General features: G+C 39.9%; 1 protein-coding gene across 1 annotated transcript in view; it reads left to right on the top strand.

The window, feature by feature from the left end:
* Positions 1-17691, top strand: part of CLINT1 (clathrin interactor 1) — a 46222-nt gene extending 28531 nt beyond the window's left edge. Inside the window, exons 6-12 of the mRNA XM_058815060.1 lie at positions 2275-2449; positions 7336-7579; positions 8075-8156; positions 11451-11528; positions 14129-14424; positions 15036-15240; positions 15975-17691. Of these exons, the coding sequence (XP_058671043.1) occupies positions 2275-2449; positions 7336-7579; positions 8075-8156; positions 11451-11528; positions 14129-14424; positions 15036-15240; positions 15975-16315 (1421 nt within the window). The 3' untranslated portion in view covers positions 16316-17691. The remainder of the gene's footprint in view (positions 1-2274; positions 2450-7335; positions 7580-8074; positions 8157-11450; positions 11529-14128; positions 14425-15035; positions 15241-15974) is intronic.
* Positions 17692-21542: the final 3851 nt, after the last annotated feature.

Genomic DNA, 21542 nt, shown 5'->3' with positions numbered 1-21542 from the left:
GCCATCCATGATCCAGCTGCCAGTCTGTGTTTTTTTCTGACCTGAGTAAATCCTTGGCTGCTTTTAGTAAGGGATGAGTACCAAAGTCCCAATGGCACAAGGCTCTGGTTTGTTGATTTCTTTGAGAGAAGGGTTTGCTGTAAGAGCTCAGTAGTAGCTGTGCAGGGCTTAAACTTCACCTGTTTGCCTGATGCTTTCTGACTTTTTTCTTATCTGTGAGCCTTCCACTTAGATTTGATCCCTCCTGTTTTTGACAGGTTGCTTCTCCATTCTCCCTTTTCCTCATATGCAAAGTAGTTTAAAAATTTCCAAGGGAGGATAATACTTGTTTTATTACATTCCTTTAGCCTTTGCTACTTGCTTGGAATTGTGGTGATTCTCTTTTTAGGAAATACTTATGAGTCACCGTATTTGTACTTTTTGTACATGTCCCTTTGTTCTCTCACTGATCTTTTGACTTCTCTGTGCAGTCGTGATGTATCCTTTTAGGCTGGGTAGGATCATTTCTCTATGTGCTCTTTAGGTATCATTCAGGTTTTTTAATTTAAAGGACTAGTTTCTGTCTTGTATTTAATTTTTGTGGTAAAGGGTTTTGAATTATTCCTTCATTTGTTGAGTAAAGGTTTTTTAAAAGTCTTTCTTGCAGCACAAAGCAAACCCTTTCCCAGGTGAGATTTCTAATCAAGAAGATTCAAGTTATTTAAACAAAAATGCTTTTATTAATTTTTAATTAATTTTGATTTTTTTTTTGTTAGTTTATTTTACTGAAAATACTGAGCTTCTAGTTGGTGTCTATTTTAATTTAAAAATTTGTATTGCACAGGCAAATCCCTCTAAAGGAATCTGCATTAAAATGCTTGAGAGCCTGACATAAACTGAAATAAGGCCATTTTATTCTCCTGCAAAATTTAACAGCAGTACATTTCTGAGCAGTGTCTCCTTTTCCAATGATAAAGATCTCACTGAGTATCTCATGGATTTGTAGCAGGTTCTTAAATGAAAAAGTTTTATGGATCTAAACAGATGTCATTGGAGACTTGCACCTATGTCTTTACTAAGAAAATACACCCTGTATGATATGAAGTTATCAGATAGGTATAATTCAAATTTTGCACCTTATGATGCTGGAATCATAATTTTCTTTTTATTAAAATGGCTTAATTGAAAACACCTTGAACATCATGAGAGCTGCAATAGCATTTGTTTGCAACTTGAAGTAGGGATTATTTCACTGTGCTTCCTTTCTGCCTAAGTAAAAAAAAAAAAAATTACTATTGTTTCGCATTTTTAAAAGATGCACAAAAAATGGCTTGTTGTATGTGCATGATAGCCCAGAATATAAATGTTTGCCTATGGATGTTGTGTAGAAACTGAGCTCGTTTGGTTTCCTTTATACACCTGTATTTTGTGAGGAAGATCTGATACAAGATCACAATACAAGATGAAATGTGCAGTGCTTCTGATAGCAAAGTCTTTGTTGAAATGGTTTTTTAATTTGAATTAAACTCAAGTTGGCTGTGTGTGTACAAACAAGACTCTTCAGTGTTCTAGACTTCCTTGATGGGATTGTACAACAAATATGCTAATTTCAAGTAAAACTGGCAGCTGTTTGTAATCTAAAATACCAATATCAAGGTCTGGAATACTAAGTTAGAAAAAAAAGGTTTTGATTTCTTGGTAATAATGCTCAGGAAAAATGTTCAGGGTATCCAGTGGCCCCTGAAAAGGTGAGTTTACTGCCTTTTCTTTTTTCATCTCTCTTAAAAAATTTTAAAACTTTTTTTAATTGCTGAGTGTGGAAAATGAAAAGTTATTATGCACATTCTTTCAGTATTTTGGTACTGTGTTTCTGTGTATTAATGTCAGTGTATAAAACCCCCAGTGATCACTCAGCTCAGCCAGGAGTGGAATATCCTGCAGTAAGGGCTGTTCCAGAAGTGCCATGTGCCCTTCCTGCTCAGCTGCTTCTGCAGCCAGGGCTGCTCCTGCCTCTGCTGCTCCTCCAGCAGAGCCAAACAGCCTCCTGATGTGCTGGGCATTGAGCTTGTGGCATTGCCATAAACAAAAGTCTTGGAGCCTTCATTCTTGCCACTTCATGATGGGCATTCCATGCTGTGCCTTGCTGTAATAGAGTTGATTCAGCTGGGGGAGCTTTGTTTGCTCTGTGAGCTTGTACAGCTCAGGTGTGTGGGGCAGGGAGGCTTGAGAGGGATTCCAGAAAGGCCACAGGCTTTTTTTGGGTACCTTTAATAGTTCTTATCTTTGTCTTACCAGGTGAAAGATATGATCCTGAGCCCAAGTCCAAATGGGATGAAGAATGGGATAAAAAGTCAACTTTTCCTTTCAGTGACAAGTTAGGGGAGCTCAGTGACAAGATTGGCAGCACCATCGATGACACCATCAGCAAGTTCCGAAGGAAAGATAGAGAGGACTCTCCAGAAAGGTGCAGGTACTGAGCTATTGTACCCTGAATTTATCTGTGAGATTACTCTTAGGAAGCAGTTTGACGTTGCTGGATATAAGCTACAATCCACTGCCATTCTTTTTGTCTGTAGGGAGAAGCATATTTGGGTTCAGTACCTGCTTCCTGGGCTTCTGCAGCTCCCCTGGCCTTGGGGAGCAGTGTGGCTCTGGCAGTAGTTAACTGCTCTTGGCTGCCTTCCATTACTGCCCCAGCTGCTGGCAAAGCAGGGAATTTGGCTGAAATATCCAAAGCTTTTCCTTGTCTCAGCAATTCAGTGCTCATGTGCCAGTGTACTGAAGGCTGCCACTTAATGCTGCAAGCACTCTGAATGCTGGAGTGCCGAGGAAGAAAATTGAAATTCCTTTGACACAGTGCTGCTTCCCTGAGCTGATCTCAGGAAGAACAGCCTGCAGGTGATTTCTTAAAAAAAAAAAAAGTTAATTTCAGTTGAGGCTTTTCAGGAAAATACTTTGTTTTACATCTGGTCATTAAATTTATTCAGTAAGGGAGAAAGTCTACCCTGCTTTGGCTACAGAAAGAACTTAACATCTGTCACACTTCAACAGGTGCATTGAATTTAATTATCTGGAGATCAAGTTTGTACTTAACAGAATCTGAAATTGCTGTAGAGAAAGTGCTCAAGTATATTGAAATAATTCCCTTTTGGGAAACAACTGAAAAATCAAATTTGCACTGAGATTTGATTAATATTTTTTACAAGAATATCTTTAGATAGGCACACATGTATATGAACATAAAAATCCACATGCACACATCTGTGTGATGCAAAACTAAAGCAATTTTGCACGGAAACAAAAAATAATAATAATGGCAGCATTTCTGGAGGAAAGCCCTTGTGGTCCTCTTGGTGGGGCATTAATAAAACATAAAACTGGCATTCTCTGCACACATCAGGGTTCCCTCTTAGAACCTAATATCAATGGACTACAAAGAGAAAGGATCAGAAGTAAACAATTCACATGTAACAATGGTGCATTTCTGTGTGCATTTCTGTACTTATCTTTCAAAAGCAACTTGTCCCATGATGTCTGCAGACCTCACCAGCCATGTTTCACGTAGGGAATGTACAGTAAACATTTTTTTTTGTCTTACTACTTTTATTTCTGAATAAAAACTGTCTCTTACATATGCTGGATAAAGTCTTATATTTTTCAGTGGTTTAGACAATCCTTTCTGAAGTCTAATCTTCAGCAAAAGCAGTGTATTTTGATGAATTCTCCACTGTACATCTTTGCCCCAAATAACACTGCTCTTTTTCTCTGGCTAATATTACATTTTACATTTTTGCTTTGCTCTTGTAACCCTTGTCTCTTCTGTTTGATTTTTCTCCTATTTTTTGTGGTCTATGTCAGGTTTTGTTTGTCTCAAAATTTATAAAAATTATAAACTTGGGACACAGAATAAAAGGAGGAATTTTTGGGACATACATGAGCAAAGGCAGTTTGGTGTTTGCAGGTTATTCTGCTGTAAGAAGGAATTCAGGCTGCAGCATTTCTGCTCCTCTAACATTGCTGCAAATCCCAGCCTGGAATTTCTTTTTCTCTTCTCCTGGCATGGGGATCAAATACATGGAAAGGATTTTTTCTAAGGGTTTGAGTGAAGAGGTTTGTTTCCACAGAAGCCATCAGAAGAAGATTGAACAGATGGTTATAGAATGTCTGTATATATCCTTTGGAATACTGTAAATACATGCCTTAGTGCATGCTCTATTAGCAAAATACTATATTTAAATATTAAAACTGAAGGTGGCATAAAATTTTAATTATCATAACTTAGGCTCAAAATAACATTCTTTTGTAAATGCCTCGTGAAATCTCTGTATTTTCACACTTCAGCAACTTTTTTTGTAGAAAAAAGTGCCAAAAATGTACTGACTAATTTGTAGCCTGCTGCCATATAATAACAATTAGGTTGCCATTTCACTTGGAAAAGTGATTAAATGGTGATACTCACTCAGCTGGCAAACGTGCTGCTATGTTCTATTGTTTCAGTCTTAATAACTTTATAAACCATTATTGCTTGAGTAATGTAAAGCCAATAAAAGCCTTGAAGCACAAAGAATAAATGTGTCTTACACACCTTACCTGTGGCCAATAAAGCTTGGAAGCCATGGTCTTCACACACCAGAAGAAATTGGCCAAACTTGTGCATTTCTGACTTTTCTTAGATGGAAAAAAGTGCTTGAAGGAAATAAGAACTTTACCAGACAGCTAAATGATACAAAATAAGTGTACAGTAGATTTCAGTGCAACTGCTTTACACAGTGAGATTTGGAGAAGCCAAGTCTGCTGCCTTTTTTTTAATTTAGATGAAAAATTCTAACAGTGTTATAGAGGAAATGATTTTTTTTCCATTAATATATCCCTGTGCAAATAGTAAAAACCTCAAGCAATACCCCTTGGGGTGGGAAAGCCTCTGGTTTTCTTTCTTAGTGCTTGTTAGTTCTTAGGTGAATAAACCAGCTGCTGTCCTGAGTCCTGCACTGCACACTGAAATTGTTGTTTCTGAATTACCTGCAGACACACAGAGATGCTTCTGAAACACTGCATTTTTTTTTTTCCTAAGAATTCTTAAAACTCTGTTAATCCTTGTTTCACCAGCACTCAGAAAGGTTGATGTAGGTAACAGAGTAGAAAGGAAGCAAAGCTTCCAGTGCTCCTCTGAAAGGAGGCAACAGCCATGTTTAAAGGCAACTCTAAAGAATGACTAAAAGTCTACTTTTAGTCATTTTATGATACCAAAAGTATCTAGAGAATGACTTTTATATTGGAGTGTAATTTCGATAAACTTAGTCTCAGTAAATGGTTTTTGTTTTCTTAGAGGCTGTTAAAGAAAAACTCTCACTACAAAAACTTGAGGCAAAGGAAAAGAATGTGTGTCCATACTTTGATTTCTCAAAGTTGTAATTCTATACTTTCTTTGCAGAAGTTTTTTAATTATTTGGTACATTGCTGTAATTTTAAATTCTCTGTGCAATTCTCAGATGAAGCACTGCAATTTTACTAAGCACAGTAAACACTTAGAGCAAACATTAATCTGTAATTTTTTTTTTTTTTTTTTTTTTTTTTTTTTTTTTTTTTTTTTTTTTTGTTAATGTGACCATTAAAGAAAAATAAAAAGTGGATCTCCTGAGAGAGTTTGGAAGAAGTATAGGTTGTCATGGAAAATTGAATCTTGTAATATTTGTTCTCCTTTCTGGCATATGTGCTTAATTTCTTTCCTCAGAGCCTTTAGTCATTTTTTTTGCTGTATATCACCAAAGACTGACTTTTTTCATTCTTGCATTAGTGAGATAGATCTGTAGCAGTTCTCTATCAATCAGACTTTGCTTGTCACTTGTTTCCTTAGCCCACAGAACATTGTTGGACTCTGGCAGGTATTAAATACAACACATGGACAGACTGAGCCTTAGTTGTGTTGTCTGGTCTTGGATGTTTCCAGCTGCATCCTCCACCCTCCTCCAGGGCTCTTGGGGTGGATGCCCTGTGTACACCATGAGAATTTGCAGATCCCTCTGCTCTGGGGGCTCCTGTTAAAATCCTGATGTCACAACTGGAGATGTGGCTCTGGTCCCCTGTGGGCACACAGGTGGGGTAGCAGGGCTGGGCTCACACTGCAGGGTTGGAGTGCTTTGGAAAAATCAAGTTAAATGATGCCACTTGAGCTCCCCTATCTGTGAAAGGCTGACTCAAGCCAATGCCAGAAGCTGCTGGTTGGTCAGCAGCTGTGAAATTTATCTTTTTAACAATAAAAGAATTGCAAAAGGGAGTGAGCGTTTGTGTTGAGTGATGTTACTGAGTTGAGCCATCCCCAGTGGTGAGCAGGTAACATGCACAGAGGAAATGGAACATGCAGCATGTTCCCAAAAAGCCACCATTGTTAGCAGAGAACAAAGGCTCCCCCCCAGAGTATATTGCAGTTATTGTCACATTCCCTCTGACAAAGGGACAGCCTTTCTTAAATTTTTCAGTTTTAGTATTCTAATGCATTATTAAAATATAAAACCCTTCCACTTTCAACTCTGTTGCTAAGGGAATTACAATTTCAAAATACATTCCAATGTATTTAAGCTTTCTCTACAGCAATTCTCACTTATGTACAAATCCTGATGGTAACAGGCAACGTGACTGGTGGTGGAGGCCAATTGCTTTCTTTGTGAAAGACTTAAAATACAAAAGTAGAAAATATAACAAATGTATCAAATAGTGTGCAACAACATCTATAAAGTTTTTGCCTAAAAGGGTGATATTTTTGTTCTTTTACGTTTTGAGAACAACTGTGCGTGCTCTGCTAATGGTAACATTGCATTGCATAATTCTGTAAGCAGTCTGTTCCCACAAACATCTCTAATAATATGAAAGCCTGATTCCCTGGAAAAGGAAATGAGCTGAAATACAAATGGAATTGTGCAAATCCAAAAGACAGTACAGAATACGGTTCACTGCTTTCTGTCTCTTGGTGTAAGTACTGAGCACACCTGCCAAGTTAACTTTCAGTTGCTGAAGTGTTACATAATGTGTGGGGGAGTTCCTGTCAGAAGGTGATTCAGTGTACTGGGTTTAAACACTGATTTCCTATTATCCTCTATCATGGACTTGCAGTTCATGCTTAACAAAATAATCTGCTTTTCTCCACTGCTTCTGTACAACAGGTGCAATGCTGTGTGGTGTGATGTGTTGTGTAAGGATGGAACAGTTCCTCTCTCAAATGTAGGAAAAAGCAGCATTTTTATCATGAACTGTTGTACAAGAAACTGCAGTAACCAAAACTCGTGTAGCTTAAGCCAAATGTCCTCTGAAGGAATTAAGAAGTCCATCACGAATGCTGTGCTATCACTTTTGTTTTTCTAGTGACAGTGATGAGGAAAAATCTAGAAGAGGCAAATCTCCCAAAGCTGAATTTAAAGATGAAGAGGAGACTGTGACAACAAAACACATTCATATTGCACAAGCTACAGAAATTACCACCATCAGACAGAAACGCTCAGCAAATCCTTCCAAAACCATTGACTTGGGAGCAGCAGCTCATTACACAGGAGACAAAGCAAGTCCAGAGCAGAACTCTGCTGCTCATCCTGCACAGCCTACGACAAAGGTGAGACAGCAGGACAGCACAGCATTTTGGAAGCTGTTTTCTTCTGTCCTCTAAGCCATTTTCTGATTTAGGGTAGGTTTTGGAATGCAGCCTTCAAGGGAGCTGTTTTATCAAAAATGTTTTGTTTATCATAGTCTATGGAACGGTATAGTTGTAATTCATTGTGATTGCTTTAAGGTGGAGAATTTTTTAAATATAGTCATTAGCATGTTTTGCTCTCTTCAGGACAGCAAAGAGAATTTTGGCATGAAGTGTTGAAGATTCCATGAAGCTGCGTGCTTACTGAAAACTTACCAAATTCTTCAGTTATAAAAGACTATGAGCTTTAGTTTTTCAGTGTTTGATTTCACATTTTAGCCACATGGTTGTTGGCTTTAAAGCCAAATCTTCAAAGCAAAAGCAAACAAAATCCTTCAAAACCCCAGAAAGCTTTTTAATGTCATTTGATTGATTAACAACATCATGAGTTGAGATCTGGTGTCCTTTCTTCTCCAGGCTGCTGTCCCCTCTGGCAGCAAGTCCTCTAATGACCTGGTGGACCTGTTGTTTGATGGAGCCAGCCAGCCAGCTTCCACAGGTAGGTGGGGTCTGTTCCAGTTCTGAGGAGAAGCTTGTTTGTTGCTGGAATAAAGTAGATAAATTGAGAAATGAATACTTGAAAAAATGTAACACTGCCTAGAAAGAGCCCTTTGTAGCAAGGTACTGTGTGTGCTATTGCATGGGACTAATAAATGTTAGGAGCACAAAGATTAACTGCTAGATCAGTCTGTCAGAAACTGTATGTAATGCAGTTATTTATAATTAACTCTAAAAGCAAGTGCAATCCATTCATATTCAAGCATTTCTCATAGTGCAGTTCAGAGGCTGGGCAGGTGGAAATGGATAATCTTCATGGAAGCTTTCATCTGAGGTATATGGCAAACTTCTTTTTTTGTCTAATTTTCTCTTGGCACTTGGTTGATCCAAACCCTAGAACCAAAAGGAAATTGCTCCCTAAAAATTGAATTACTCATTTAAAACACATCCTTCACTCTCTAAATGTATAGCAAATCTGTTAGTCTTCAATGGACTTATCCTTATGCTCCCAAAATGCAGTTTCTTTTTAGGAGTGTGTTAAATTTCAGTGCATTCCTAATAGATTGGTAAGAGTACAAAGGATCTTTTACATCACAGTTACCACAGTTCCATGAAAGTTAAGATCCTGGATCAGAACCACTATCCCAAGTCAATACTGATTTTTTTTCTACCTAATTCTTAGGGCAGAAAGGTTTCGAACCCTTTTTGTTTTATATACAGTGTGAATGTTTTTGCTTTTATAAAAATAAGATCCCATTGAGAATAGATGTTTCCACTTCAAAATGAACCTGCCCATATTTCAAACAGAACTATGGCAGCTTCTGTATTACAGTGTATTTAAATCTTTCATCAGTTTGGCTCATTGTTGTAGTCAGCCTTTTTTCTCTTTTTTTAATCTTTTTTTCTCCTTTTTCCAAAGCAGCATTTAGAAACGGTGCTGAGAAGAGGCACATTACCAGCTGTCCTGCTAAATAACCTCTGCTGACCTGAGCAGGCAGATGGAAAGGGTTCATTTGTAGTGACAGATCTCGTGTGGGAATCTTTGAGGCTTGCTCGTGTTGAGAGGATTAGCACTGTCCTTCACACGCAGGTCACTGGTTCTGACCACTGCTCCTTGCAGCCCAGGCTGTGGGAACATTCCCAGTGTCAGGCAAGGCAGAGGGAAAGGGTCAAATGCAGCCTTTGATGTGTCCTGTGAAGGAACTGGCAGGGAAGTGATGTCAATTCAGGGAACTTAGGGTTTGCTTATCTGTGTATTTTCAGGTGCAGAGATGTGAAAGGGTTACTCTTTACTGGAGCAACACAGTTTGTATGTGAGGGGGTGCCTGTTTGCCATAAAAGAGATGTAAAATCCCTGGTTAGACCTGCTGGGAGGACTTTTTGGTGTTACTAAGCTGAGGTTCTTTAACCTTTCTTTAGAGAATTGCTATATCCAGCTTAATCTCTGTCACCTCTCTCTGAAATTCAGTTTCACTTGAAAACAGGCAAGAGATGGGGAGGAAAAGTTAAACTTGACCAAAGATGTTAAGGGGTTATTTTGGGTTTGAACTCAGTTCTGTTTTTAAAATTAAATTAATCCCTAGGCACTGTCAGGCAGCCCAAGGATAATGGGTGTAGCAGGGAGCATTGATTTTTATTTTTCCCTTCAAGCAAGTGGTCAGGAGTGTGTCATCTGTGTTTCTTATTCAGCATATAAACTCTGAAACCATTAACCTGTTCTGAACTCTGCAGGCACATATGTGGGGAAAAAAACACTTGAAAATGTTCATTGCAGTAGACAGGATAAATAGGATCAGATCAGGTTTTTAGTTTGATATTTCACTGTTCCTTTTTCATTCTTGGGTGTCAGAATAAAACGTGTATAGACACACAGGAGATGTTTATTAGATCACTTCAGAATTTGTGTTGAAGAAATTCCTTAACTTTTTGTGGAGTTGTTTCCCTCTTGAAAAGGTGTTGAAAGAGTTTCTGTAGTGCTGTGTCTGAAAATTCAGAGACCATCCTTGCATTCTCTGCCCATGTTTTATATCCTGCACTACACACTCAGCAAGAAGACATTTCCCCTTGGAAGAGCAGTCGCCTTCCTGGCAATGTCTACAGTAAAATAGCATTAAAAAGAAATACAAGTACACATGTATTAGGAAGTGAATGGTTCCTTTTATTACTGCTGGCCATTTATTAAAAAGGAGATGGTTCTGGTTTAATTAACCCAGTTGAGAGTAGCAGATGGGGCAGAATGTCTTGCAGCGATAAGACAATTCTGAAATGGCACCAGATGTTGGAAGCTGTCCCTGGTGGTGTTTGAGTGCAGCACAGATGTTCCAGTCCCACCTGGCTGCCTCCTAAGCACTGCAGGCTAAGCAGCTGTGATGTAACCTATATAATGTACGCAGAACACTAAAAGCAAAATAATTGAACTGCTGCAGCTTCTTCTGAGGGTGGGACTGCTTGGAGGTGAAATCTTTAAGGACAAACAAATAAGGTCAACTTCTTGGCTTCCTCTGGTCAGTGGAATACCTGCTTGAAAACAGTAGCAATCATAACTAGTGATTTTTATATCTTTTCTGAGTTTATTTTAAAAATCAGCTTTACAATATGGTTCTTAAGTCTTCTGCTTTTATACCTTGGCCGTATCTTTTTAGTGAAAATTTGTTACTATGCTGTATTCAGAAGTCAATAATTTATATGCTGTATACAAATGTCTAGTTGGAAAACTTAATGTTCTTGCTGCAGAAAGGAAGCAAACTTATAAAAAAATGAACACACATGGAAGCTCTGTCCCTGAAATCCTAATTCAAGATCATTGCAGAATCATTCATGCTTTAAATAACACAAAAACTAAATATAAGGTGACATGTAATTTTTCATAAGGAAGCATAATAAATTAACTTTTATACAATAGAAATGGTTGGCCTTTTTATATTATGCTTCCAGATTTTTAATTTTACAAAGTGCCAAGCTGATAGCATCAGTCCCCAGTTAAAAACCTGTTAATCTTTTTAATATCTCTGAATTTATTTTTGGAGATGACAAAAATTTGCCTGTTTTAGTTCTTCCCATGGAAAACAACTGCAAGATCTGCAAGGCAGTTGGAAATAATCCAGTTTATTGTTGCTCAGGCTTGTACAAACATAGTGTGAGGATGAACAGGAAAACAGAGCTGACTTAGGGAGCAGAATCAATAAATGCCTTGTGTCAAGTGCAGAACAGCTTTTCTTCATAAATCCCACATGCAGTTGTTGCAATGGATCTTTGCACAGTTCTGTAACAGCTTTTGGTTTCTCTCTGTTCCTAGGTGGATCAAGTGACCTATTTGGAGGATTTGCTGATTTTAGTTCACCTGCTGCTTCAGCGAGTTTCCCATCATCACAAGGTAGGATTGATGTAGGGATTGCAGTGCTGCTGAAGGGTGGAAGGAGGGCAGGAGATGCCATGTGGCATTATTGAAAGTCCCTTCCCTTTCCAGGGTAAAGTGTGTGTGTGTGTAACTGGACCACAAGTGCTCTGGGAGGAAGGAAGATGCAGCCTGGCTCAGTGCATGTGCAGACATTTTACCTGCAGACAGACAAGCTTATCAGGAGACATGGCCACCATCTGAAAAGGTTTCCCTTAAAATTAGACTGGAAATCAATAAAATATGCTTGGAAACCTCATAAAGTGATCCAATTTCCTTTGGTGGGATCTACAGGGTTGCAGAAAACCCTGGAGTGGGGAGAGCTGGCTGGCTGTCCTTTGTGAAGTTAATTTGAGCAGTAGTGATGTTTGTGATGAGGGGTTCTCAGCCAGGATGCAGGATCAGGTACAAAATGAGAAAAGAACAGCAAATCTACCTGGAGGCAGCTTTTAGTCAGCATGTTTCCATCTCCTCCTTTATTTTGCTGTGTTGGGAAGGCTCTGCTGGGCCTGGGTTGGTTAACAGACCTTCAGTGTACTTGGTAGGAAAGAACTGCTCTGGTTTTTGAGCTTTCACAGTCAAACCCAAGATGTTTTGCAAACACAAAGCTGCCCACTATGCAAATAACTCCTGTGTTAATACAGTCTAAATTGATATAATCCTTTATCTGCATTAACATGATTAATCTATTCCAATCACCATTATGCAAGGGACAAGGAGTCCTGTGAAATTATTAATCATTCCTGAACAGTGTAAGCCCCTCTAGAAATCTTTTCCTTGTTGATTAATCATCTTTGAAGTCCTACTGAAGGGGCAAAACCTCCTCCCTTTTACCCCCTCTTCCATTATTGGTGCTCAATGCACAGGTCTGAACACAGAAGGAGCACACTCAGCATTTACTTATCTATCAGGAATATTTAAAGTAGGTTTTAATTTTTAATATGTAATACTAATTGAAACATTCTAATATAGTGCCTCTTTGTGAGGAAGATCAAAGCAAATGTTCTGGTAAGGCCCTGAGCTAATGAATATTAGCCCACTTCATGCACTGAAGTTGTTGGCAATACTTGGATTTTGTGAATAAATTTACTCTTCTACTTTTCTTTAAATTGTAGTGTGTTGGTAAAGAAACATGACTAAAGGTTGAAGGTGTATGTTGATAAATATTTACACAAAGTGTTAAAGTCTGCTGCAGTCACCCATCAGTGGGTGGAATAGATTATGGAAGCAGCCATTGCATAGGGCAAGAAATAGAAATTGGCACTGGATTCATCTGCCCCAGCTCTGTGTTTTGGAGTCTCTGTTCAGTCAGCTAAAGAAATCCAAGAGATTATTTAAATGTTCACCAGCACTCAAAGCTCATTTCCTATGGCAGTGCTGTTGTTTGTGATGTAGCTAAGTACCAAAAGTGAATCAGTGGGAGAATCAAAAAACCAGAGCTGGCCAGTGGCCCAAGCTCAGAGTGTGATTCACTGTGTAGCCTGTGAGCTGTTTAAATGGTGTTGCTTTATATTCAGCATCTTCTCTAAATGCTGTTTTAAGCTTTTCTTCCCCCATCAGTTCTGTGAATCAACAGTTTCCCTGTTAATGGGGAAACACATGTTTTGAGGGAGGGAACATCTCCTCCTGTTTGACTCCAAGGTTTGACACTCTCAGTTCACTGGTTTGTGTCACAACATCTGTGATGCTGAGGTGCCCTTGCAGGTGTCTACAGACAGCTTGTGCTGTTGGCTCTGCCTTCACAGAGAAATACAGAGAGAGAGCTCAGAGTTCTGTGTTCTGATTTAACACTTGTCTCCAAAAACCCCAACTATTGAAATGGAACAGTCTTTAAGTGATGAACTGCAAGAGTTCAGCAAAGCTGCGGCTGAGAGAAATGATTGATCCAAGATTGAATTTCTGCTTCAAATCAAGGCATTTAGTTCGGGAATCAAATTTTAAAAATCTAATGTGTTTTATATGAACACTCCATGGATGGGAAGTGCTTATTCCTTATCACCTCAAATAAGCTTTCCTGGCAACCTCCTCTCAAAGTTCTGAGTTTTATTCCCCTCAGTGTAGTTTTATACAAAAAGCTACAGTTATATACAACCAAATTTGGATGTAGTTGTCTTTATTATGATGGAATTTGCTTTATCCAGTAGCTTGTTCCTTACAACTGCTCTCTCTGCAAATACCAGAATGCCAAGATAAAAGGTTGATCTATATTATGCAGGTTCTCAGTGTTGTTCTGACTGTAGTCCCCAGTCTACCCCAGGTTATCTTCCAGTTGTACTTCAACTGAAACAAACCTGTCCCTGCTTGCCTGGCATCCACAGGTGACATCTTATCCAACATCTTCTACTTTCTGTGTACGGGTGTTTCATGTTTCCTTTCGTACCTTGTTAAAATTGTTGGAATATTCATGAGAGCGAGTGATGTCCAGATGGAGGTTCTACCTGCAGATGTTAATGTGGACGGACACAGATCAGCTCTCATTTGTTTCAGTTCATGGAATATGGCATTTGCTCAGTGCCTTTCTCTAAGTCTTGTCTTTCTTCTCTGTCTTCCTTCCTCCCGCACTGTTGCCTTTTCTTCAGGTACAGCAACAAGTGGAAATGGAGACTTTGGTGACTGGAGTGCCTTCAACCAAGCTTCTCCTTGTGCCAGTGCTTCATCTGGAGAGCTCTTCAGCAGCACAGCACAGCAGCCAGCTCTAGAGCTCTTCAGTGGCTCACAGCCAGCTCCGGGCCAGCCTTCAGCTGCTTCCAATTCTATGGATCTGTTTGATTTGATGGGACCCTCTCAGACAACCATGACCTCCTCACAAAGCATGAATTTCTCCATGATGAGTTCCAATTCTGTGGGTGTCAGTTTACCCATGTCCAGGTCACAGGTATGCTGCTATTGCTACAGTTTGCTAATGACCTTCTTCTCCTTAATCACAGCTTTGAAAATGAATGCATTCCTCTCCTGGAATGCATTAGACCTGGTCACTAAGATGGGATCAGCATTTTGTCAAAAATGTTTCAATTGCATCCTAAACAGAAAATCTCTTCTTGAAGATGGGTCTCATTCCTCTAGGAAGTGTAGCTGCTTTTTTGTAGCAGTTGAGTTTGGTAGTGTAAGGGCATTCTCCACAGAATGTTAGAAATTTCCAGCCTGGTCCGTTCTCCAAAATACAGACGTGCCTGCTGCAGTGGAGAGTGGTTTGGAAACTGTAAGGGATCATCTTGGTATTAGGAAGAAAGAATCAGCATGGTTGAGTTCAAAACTTGGCTGCTGCTGGTCACTGTCACTCCACATTGATGTGGGACTTGCCCTCTGCTTACAAATAATCTTCTAATCTAACTGTGGAGCAGCACCTGGCAGCCCTGTTTTGGAAGAGATAAAGTTCATGGCTTTGTGGGTTTTATTATCTTCTGTGGAAAACTAAATACTTCTTGTTCAGTTATTTCTTACCAATAAATTGTTTCAAGTGAATCCCAACAAACTTTTCTTTTTTAGCCTCTGCAAAGCGTGAACCCAATGATGCCGAAGCCTAACTCACTTTATAATGCAAGGACAGAGATGGTCCAGAAAAATGCAAGCAAAACTCTACCCTCAACTTGGTCAGATCCCAGTGTAAATATCAGTTTGGACAATTTAGTACCTGGGATGCAGCCTTCCAAACCCCAACAGCCATCGCTTAATACCATGATGCAGCAACAGAGTAAGTGATCATTGCACTGTTATGCACACTGAGCCCTGTCTGTGTTCCATAGGCTGTCCCTGAGATCCAAGTCTTCTCTTTTCCTTCCTTTAGTCATACTTGTTTCATAAACCACAGTGACCTTGTGACACAAGTGTTCTTTAAATGGAGATTGGTGTGTCAGGAGGCTGTGTCTGTGCAGGTTCTGCTGTAGAGCTTGCACCATGGCTGTATCTTGACTTTTGGCTTCCTAATCTTTAGAACTTCTCTAGAATATTTATTGGTATACAATGATACTCATACCTTCTGTAGAAGCTTTCTTAGTCTTCCTGCAGAAAATATGGTAAGAAGGGCAATAGAATCATAAAATCATTAAGGTTGGAAAAGACCTCAGGGTTTGCTGAGTCCAACCTGTGACCCATCCCCACCTTGTCACCCAGGCCCAGAGCCCTGAGTGCCCCATCCAGTGACCTTCCTTGAACAACTCCAGGGATGGGGACTCCAGACATCCCTGGGCAGCCCCTTCCCATGCCTGACCACCATTTCAGTGAAGAAATTCCTCCTGATGTCCATATCAGGAAGTAGCTGCAGGCCTGGCCATAGAGATTCCTCCTTGTGTTCAAATCAGCAAATATCTTCAGGCCTGGCCATCATATCCACGTTCACAGCAGTGACCACACAAGTTCCTTAAATCACAAGAGCTCTTTCCATATGAGAGGTTGCACTCAGTGATTTTTGTGCTCTTATCTTTGCAGATATGCAACAACCGATGAATGTGATAACGCAGAACTTTGCAGCTGTGAACCTCAGCCCCCAGCCCAGCATGATGCCTGTGAGGGCACAGAGCAGTGCCCTGCTGGGAGGGCCCGTGGGGCTGGCAGTGCCCGGGGTGATGTCAGGCACCATGGGCATGGCCTCCATGGCCCCTGCACCCTTGATGAACCAGGGAATGATGGGCATGAACATGGGAGTGCCCGCCACAGGAATGGGCACAATAGGAATGGGGGTACCCAACATGGCTATGACCTCTCTGACTCCTGGGACTGTACAACCCAAGCAAGATGCCTTTGCAAATTTTGCCAATTTTAGCAAATAAAGATTGTAAAATAAATAAATAAAATGAGATTAAAATAAAATAAATGGGCAGACCGAATGAAGGATTTTTAGCTGCACAAATATAGCTGGGGAAGGGATGGGAAACACTGATCAATTTTTTTTTTCTTTATCAGTTAAAGTGTCTACATAAAGAACCAAAAGCTATTTTCTAAGTGTTGAAATAACTAGTGTTCAAATTCTGGAGAGGTCAGAGATTCTTCTAAGGAATGTGTTGGATGATTTTGCAAAATAATTTGTATTAAGACCATCAAAAAACCTTTCCTACGTAGAAGAACCGATTTTAACTTTGAGACTTGATGGAAGACTGGATTGGGGACTGGGTAAAAATGTTTGAATCTAATTTTATACTTTTCTTTTTCTTGAAGAGCTTTGATTTTCTTTTCCCCCTCTCCCTGATCGCTTTGTCATGATTGGATCATTCCTTTTACTACCACTGAGTCCACAATTGTGAAGTCACTCAAGTACTATGATCAGTTTTTTATAAGAATATATATTTTTGTCCAAAAATGGCATACATATGGCTTACATACTATGGCTAATTCAAAGGGACTGGGAATGTATATATACTTTTGCTAATGTTCCAGCCACACTGCTGTATTACCCAAATTTTTATTGTAAAAATTCTCTCTCAGCAATTTGGTGATCAACAGATTTTTGGGGTCTTAACCTGCTTCTAATGTTACAACTGATATCCCATGCAAGTCTGGGAGAAGCTTTATCCAAGACAGCTGGAAGGTTTCCTTTCAGAAAACTCCAGAAAATGCACTTTCCTGGAGTTCTGTTCCAGTGGCACTTGGCATCCTTTGTAGCACCAATGTCCCTGAGGAGCCACTGGTTTAGGGCATCAGCAGCAGGTGAATCACACTTCAGTGATGTAAATCTGAACCTAACTTAATCCAATGGCATTGGATCCTGACTTTTATACAACACTTGGTGATTCTTTTCTGTAAATATGGCATTAGCAGCTGTGGAATCCAATAGAGGAGTAAAAAAATATATATATTAATAAAGGAGACCTGTAGCAGTCAAAGATTTTACTGATTTACTGAAAGCAAAAGAGTGAATTAAGGTTTTGGGGGGTTTTGTTTTTTCTTCTGTAATTCTGCATTTAAGTTCACATGAATCAAGATTTTAGAATCTGGAACACAAATACATTGTTATATTCACAAGCTGGGAATATTGTTAAGAATAAGCACTATACTATAGGTATGAAATTTATTGCCTCCCTTTTCTTATGTTGGATTTCTTTTTTATTATTAAATTGATAAAACTTTGTTTCCATTGTATTCATAATGTTCTGTTATACATAACATTAAAATGTTCATTAAAATCAATGTTGGGCTGCTTTTCCTTTCATTCCGTTTGACGTTTATGAGAGCATTTGGGAAAAAAAATAATTATAATTTGGGCAAAGTAATTTTTATAAATAATTTAAAATTGTTTAATGACTTCTTATCTGAAGCCTTTCCTATCTGGCTTTACCGTTAGGAATTAAAAATGAAGCAGGCAAGATATCCTGACCCGCTCCAGCCTTGCTAATGCTCCATCTACAACATTTCTAATTAGGCAGAAATTCATGTACTTCAGCTAAGTGGTAATGAAAAGTGATTCATTTGCTGAATAAGAGATGAGAGTGAGTGTAATTAGCTGACTGCGGTTTTTAATCTTTCAACAATTCAATGTGTTTAAATTAGTTTCAAAGAATAGGAGCTTTCAAGTGTTGTTACATCAAAGTAATCAAGGCAGCCTTCAACGGCTGAGTAGGAGAGATGGCTCTGGTTCCTGTTCTGAAACCTTTACACTTATTTGGAATAATCATCTTCAAACCCTCTCGTTGGAACAGATGGGAAGGCTCAGACTGGTTCAATGTATGCAGAATTGAGGTGGGAAGGACTGGGAGATGGGGCTGGGGAAAGCTAAACCTGGAGTCAGTGTTGTTTCCCTGTCATGCTGGAGGGTGCGGTGCCTCTCAATCCTCCTTTGGCATGAATAGGATGAGTGTTTCTCATGTTGTCCTTCTGAGGTGGGTTTGGCCAGTGAAATAGCTCTGAATTGAAGGACCCATGTTCCTGTTCAGGTTGTTCACATCTCTTCAGATGAACCCTTGGTTTTGCTTCTAATTGATATTGGTGATAACAAAGCAGATTTGTCGGGGGTTGGAGTGACTCCAGCAGAAAATGTGGTCCCTTTAGGTGGGTCTTTGTGGTCGTGCCTGTTCCACCTCAGTCAAGGGTGCCCTGGCTCAGGGAACAGCTGTATGGGTGACCTGATCTCTGCTCATCCCATGGGTCAATACCCTCCCTATGAAACAGGGAGTGTGTGGAGTGTGAGGAGCAGCTTTGTCAGCCAGCCAGGTCCTCTGCAGGTGGGTGAGAACAAAGTCCTTCAAGCCAAAACAAACATCAGAAAAGAAACTCTGGAAAGATTCTTCAGAATGTGGGCCAGGTGCATCCCTGTGCATCTTTTCTGCAGTGATGAGAGCCTGCAAGTTTTCTCCCCAGCTCAAGCACATGGATCACAGGTAGCAGTGCTTGGTAGAATGTAGTTTACATCTTTATTTAAAGACTGAATATAAAATGGGTATTTGCTTAAGGCAATATTGAACTTGTTCTTATGGTAAGACAAATACCATAAAATGTTTCCATCTCTGCTATTTCAGGTATGAACCAAATAATATCTTTAAGCTAGAAATTACCTTTCCTGGTGAAAATGCCAATGAGCTACTGCGTGAATGGGGACAGATCTGCCAGTTATCAACTGCTGCATTATAGAATTCAAAGTCTTGCTGCTGTGTTAGTACAACTGCTTTCTTCATTTTTGAAGCCAGGTCCAGCTGTACCTGTGATCTCTCCAGAAGAGTTTGGCTGGCTGGGTGTTGTATATCTGAATATAGAAACACAGAATTTAATATATGGAATTACATTATTCTGTAAATTAATTGTGTGTTTGGTCCTGAGAGTTAAACTTTTAGCACCTCTGGATTCTGTAGCTTCTAAACTTTAAAAGAGTTAAATTAGAATGAGTGCAATCCTTAGTAAAGTTTGTCTCTACTTCAGAAGGGGAGAAAAGGGCAGCAGAATTCAACTCTGTGTTTGGTTTTTTAATAGAATCATTAAAAAATGCATCTTGATGTGTAAAAAGGAGTTATAAATTCCAGCACAGGTGCAAGTTCAATGATAACTAGAGCATCCACCATGTTCTACAAAAGAAATTATATTCAAAACAGCTAAACAAGGGTATTTATAGCAGCATCTGTTTCAGCTCTATCTGTCAGCTAAGAACAGTCTGACACAGCTTAGGGGAGGTGGGGGAGGGATTTATCAATGAAGTGTTTACATAATGCAGGCAGGCATTGTATACTCAAGGTGATACCAGCTATAACAGGATAACAAATATCTAAAGACACTTTTATTCTCAGAGGCCTTTGCTCCAGGAGTCACTCTACAAAATTGCCTCCATGTTCCTCTGTGCTCGCCTGTAAACACACTCACAGCAGATGACATTTTATACTGCCATTGCTGCCTTCTGGTTAAGGCTTTTCATGCTGAGGGCACTTTTGATTTTAATTTTTTTCCTTCCTCACAAGTTTTATTCCAAGGTGTCACTGACTAAAATTTAGATTTTTTTCAGGTTTTCAGTTGTTTCAGAATTTCAACCTCTTCTTTCTCTCCCAATGATGGAAGTGCAGCTCCTTCTTGGGACAGAGTGGGGCTGTTGCTGTGTGCAGTTAGCCAGAAACCACAATCCCCAGGAACCTCTTTTGCCCAGATCCCATGGACTTGGAACTGAGTTCAATGTTTTAAACATTTCCATGGGCAAAGGGCTTCCTGTGGGTGGTGGTGATAGCCCTGCTCCTGGGAGCTGCTTTTAGAGCTTGGAGCAAAGAATTTGCAAAGACATCTCGGTGAGCTGGGTTAATGTTGTGAGACTCAGAAGGATGGTCCCTAGAATTTGTAGGTCAATCTCTACAGCTTGTTCAATGATCCGGTCACAGTTTTATCTAGCTGGGATGCCATGGAATTTTTCTTCTCCGTGTAAAATGACCTTTTAAAAGTGAGATGTGTCTAATTTTCATTTCTTATGTGCTTCTGCATCCACTATTCACCTAAGGAATGATAAGAGGTACGAAAAAATCTGCAGAATGGGGAAAATTAATTAAAGTGCCTTTGCAAAACTCAGTGTATCCCTGGATTCTGCAGCTGAGGGTTCTTTACATGGAGTAATCCAGTCTCTTTTTCTAGGTAAATCCTGCATTTATACAACACAGTAAAGGTTCAGCTCATGTGTGTTTTTAAAAATGTCTTTACTCCTCACAAATTTCCAGATTTTTTTTTTAATTATGCCATAAGGTACTGGCTCAGTAATTAACTGGTTCTTTAATCGAGCTACAATTACTTTGTTTCATGAGAAGGGAAAAAAAAGAATGTATACCAAGACAGAGCTACTTTCGACATCTGGGAACCTCCTAACAGCTGGCTATCTAATGAATATGCATCTGCTTAAGAGGCTGTAGGCCATTAATAAACCAATAGATATAAAACAGAAACAATCTTTGTCAGCTTCAAATGAGATTGGATGCAATGTGCTGTGAAGTGTCACTGTCACATTGAATCCAGCCGGGGAGGTTAACGGCGGCTCCGCGGCGGAGAGGGCGGAAAAGCGGCTCCAGCACGGGCAGGGACAGGGCCGGGCCCGCCGAGCTCTGCGGGCGCTGCTGCCACCTTTGGCCTCCTCATTTCTCCTGGTACCCGCTGGGTTTGAGGCACTGGTGGTGGCCTTTTGTTTGCAGTTGTGTCTGTTTGGGTCTGACACAGGAGGATGTGGGGTTTCCCACACAAATGATTGGAGCGACACAGGAATCGCTCACGTGAATAAACGACTGGGGAGAAGTTACAGGAATGTGATAAAAATGCACCGATTTGACTGAGACCTGGGGCTTTGTAAGGAGGCTCAGAACAGCCCCTGAGCTGTGTTGTACAACAGAATTGTTGTAGGGTGAAATAAATCCCCTCAAAACAGTGACAGTGACCTCATGTGACTGTACAGGTATCTCTGACCCCTCTAGAGTTGTATCTGTGCTTGTTCCAAGGTGGGAAGCTCATATGTTGTCCCGAGCTGTACCAGCATTTGGTACCTTACAGTTGTTCTGCACCTTTGTTTCCTGTGGCAGCTTCCATAAAATGTGAATTGGATTTATTCTGGGGGTC

Source organism: Ammospiza caudacuta, chromosome 16, assembly GCF_027887145.1.
Source record: "Ammospiza caudacuta isolate bAmmCau1 chromosome 16, bAmmCau1.pri, whole genome shotgun sequence".
NCBI classification, from domain to species: domain Eukaryota; kingdom Metazoa; phylum Chordata; class Aves; order Passeriformes; family Passerellidae; genus Ammospiza; species Ammospiza caudacuta.
Note: the sequence above shows the minus strand (reverse complement) of the source record. Positions and strands in the feature narration are given on the sequence as shown.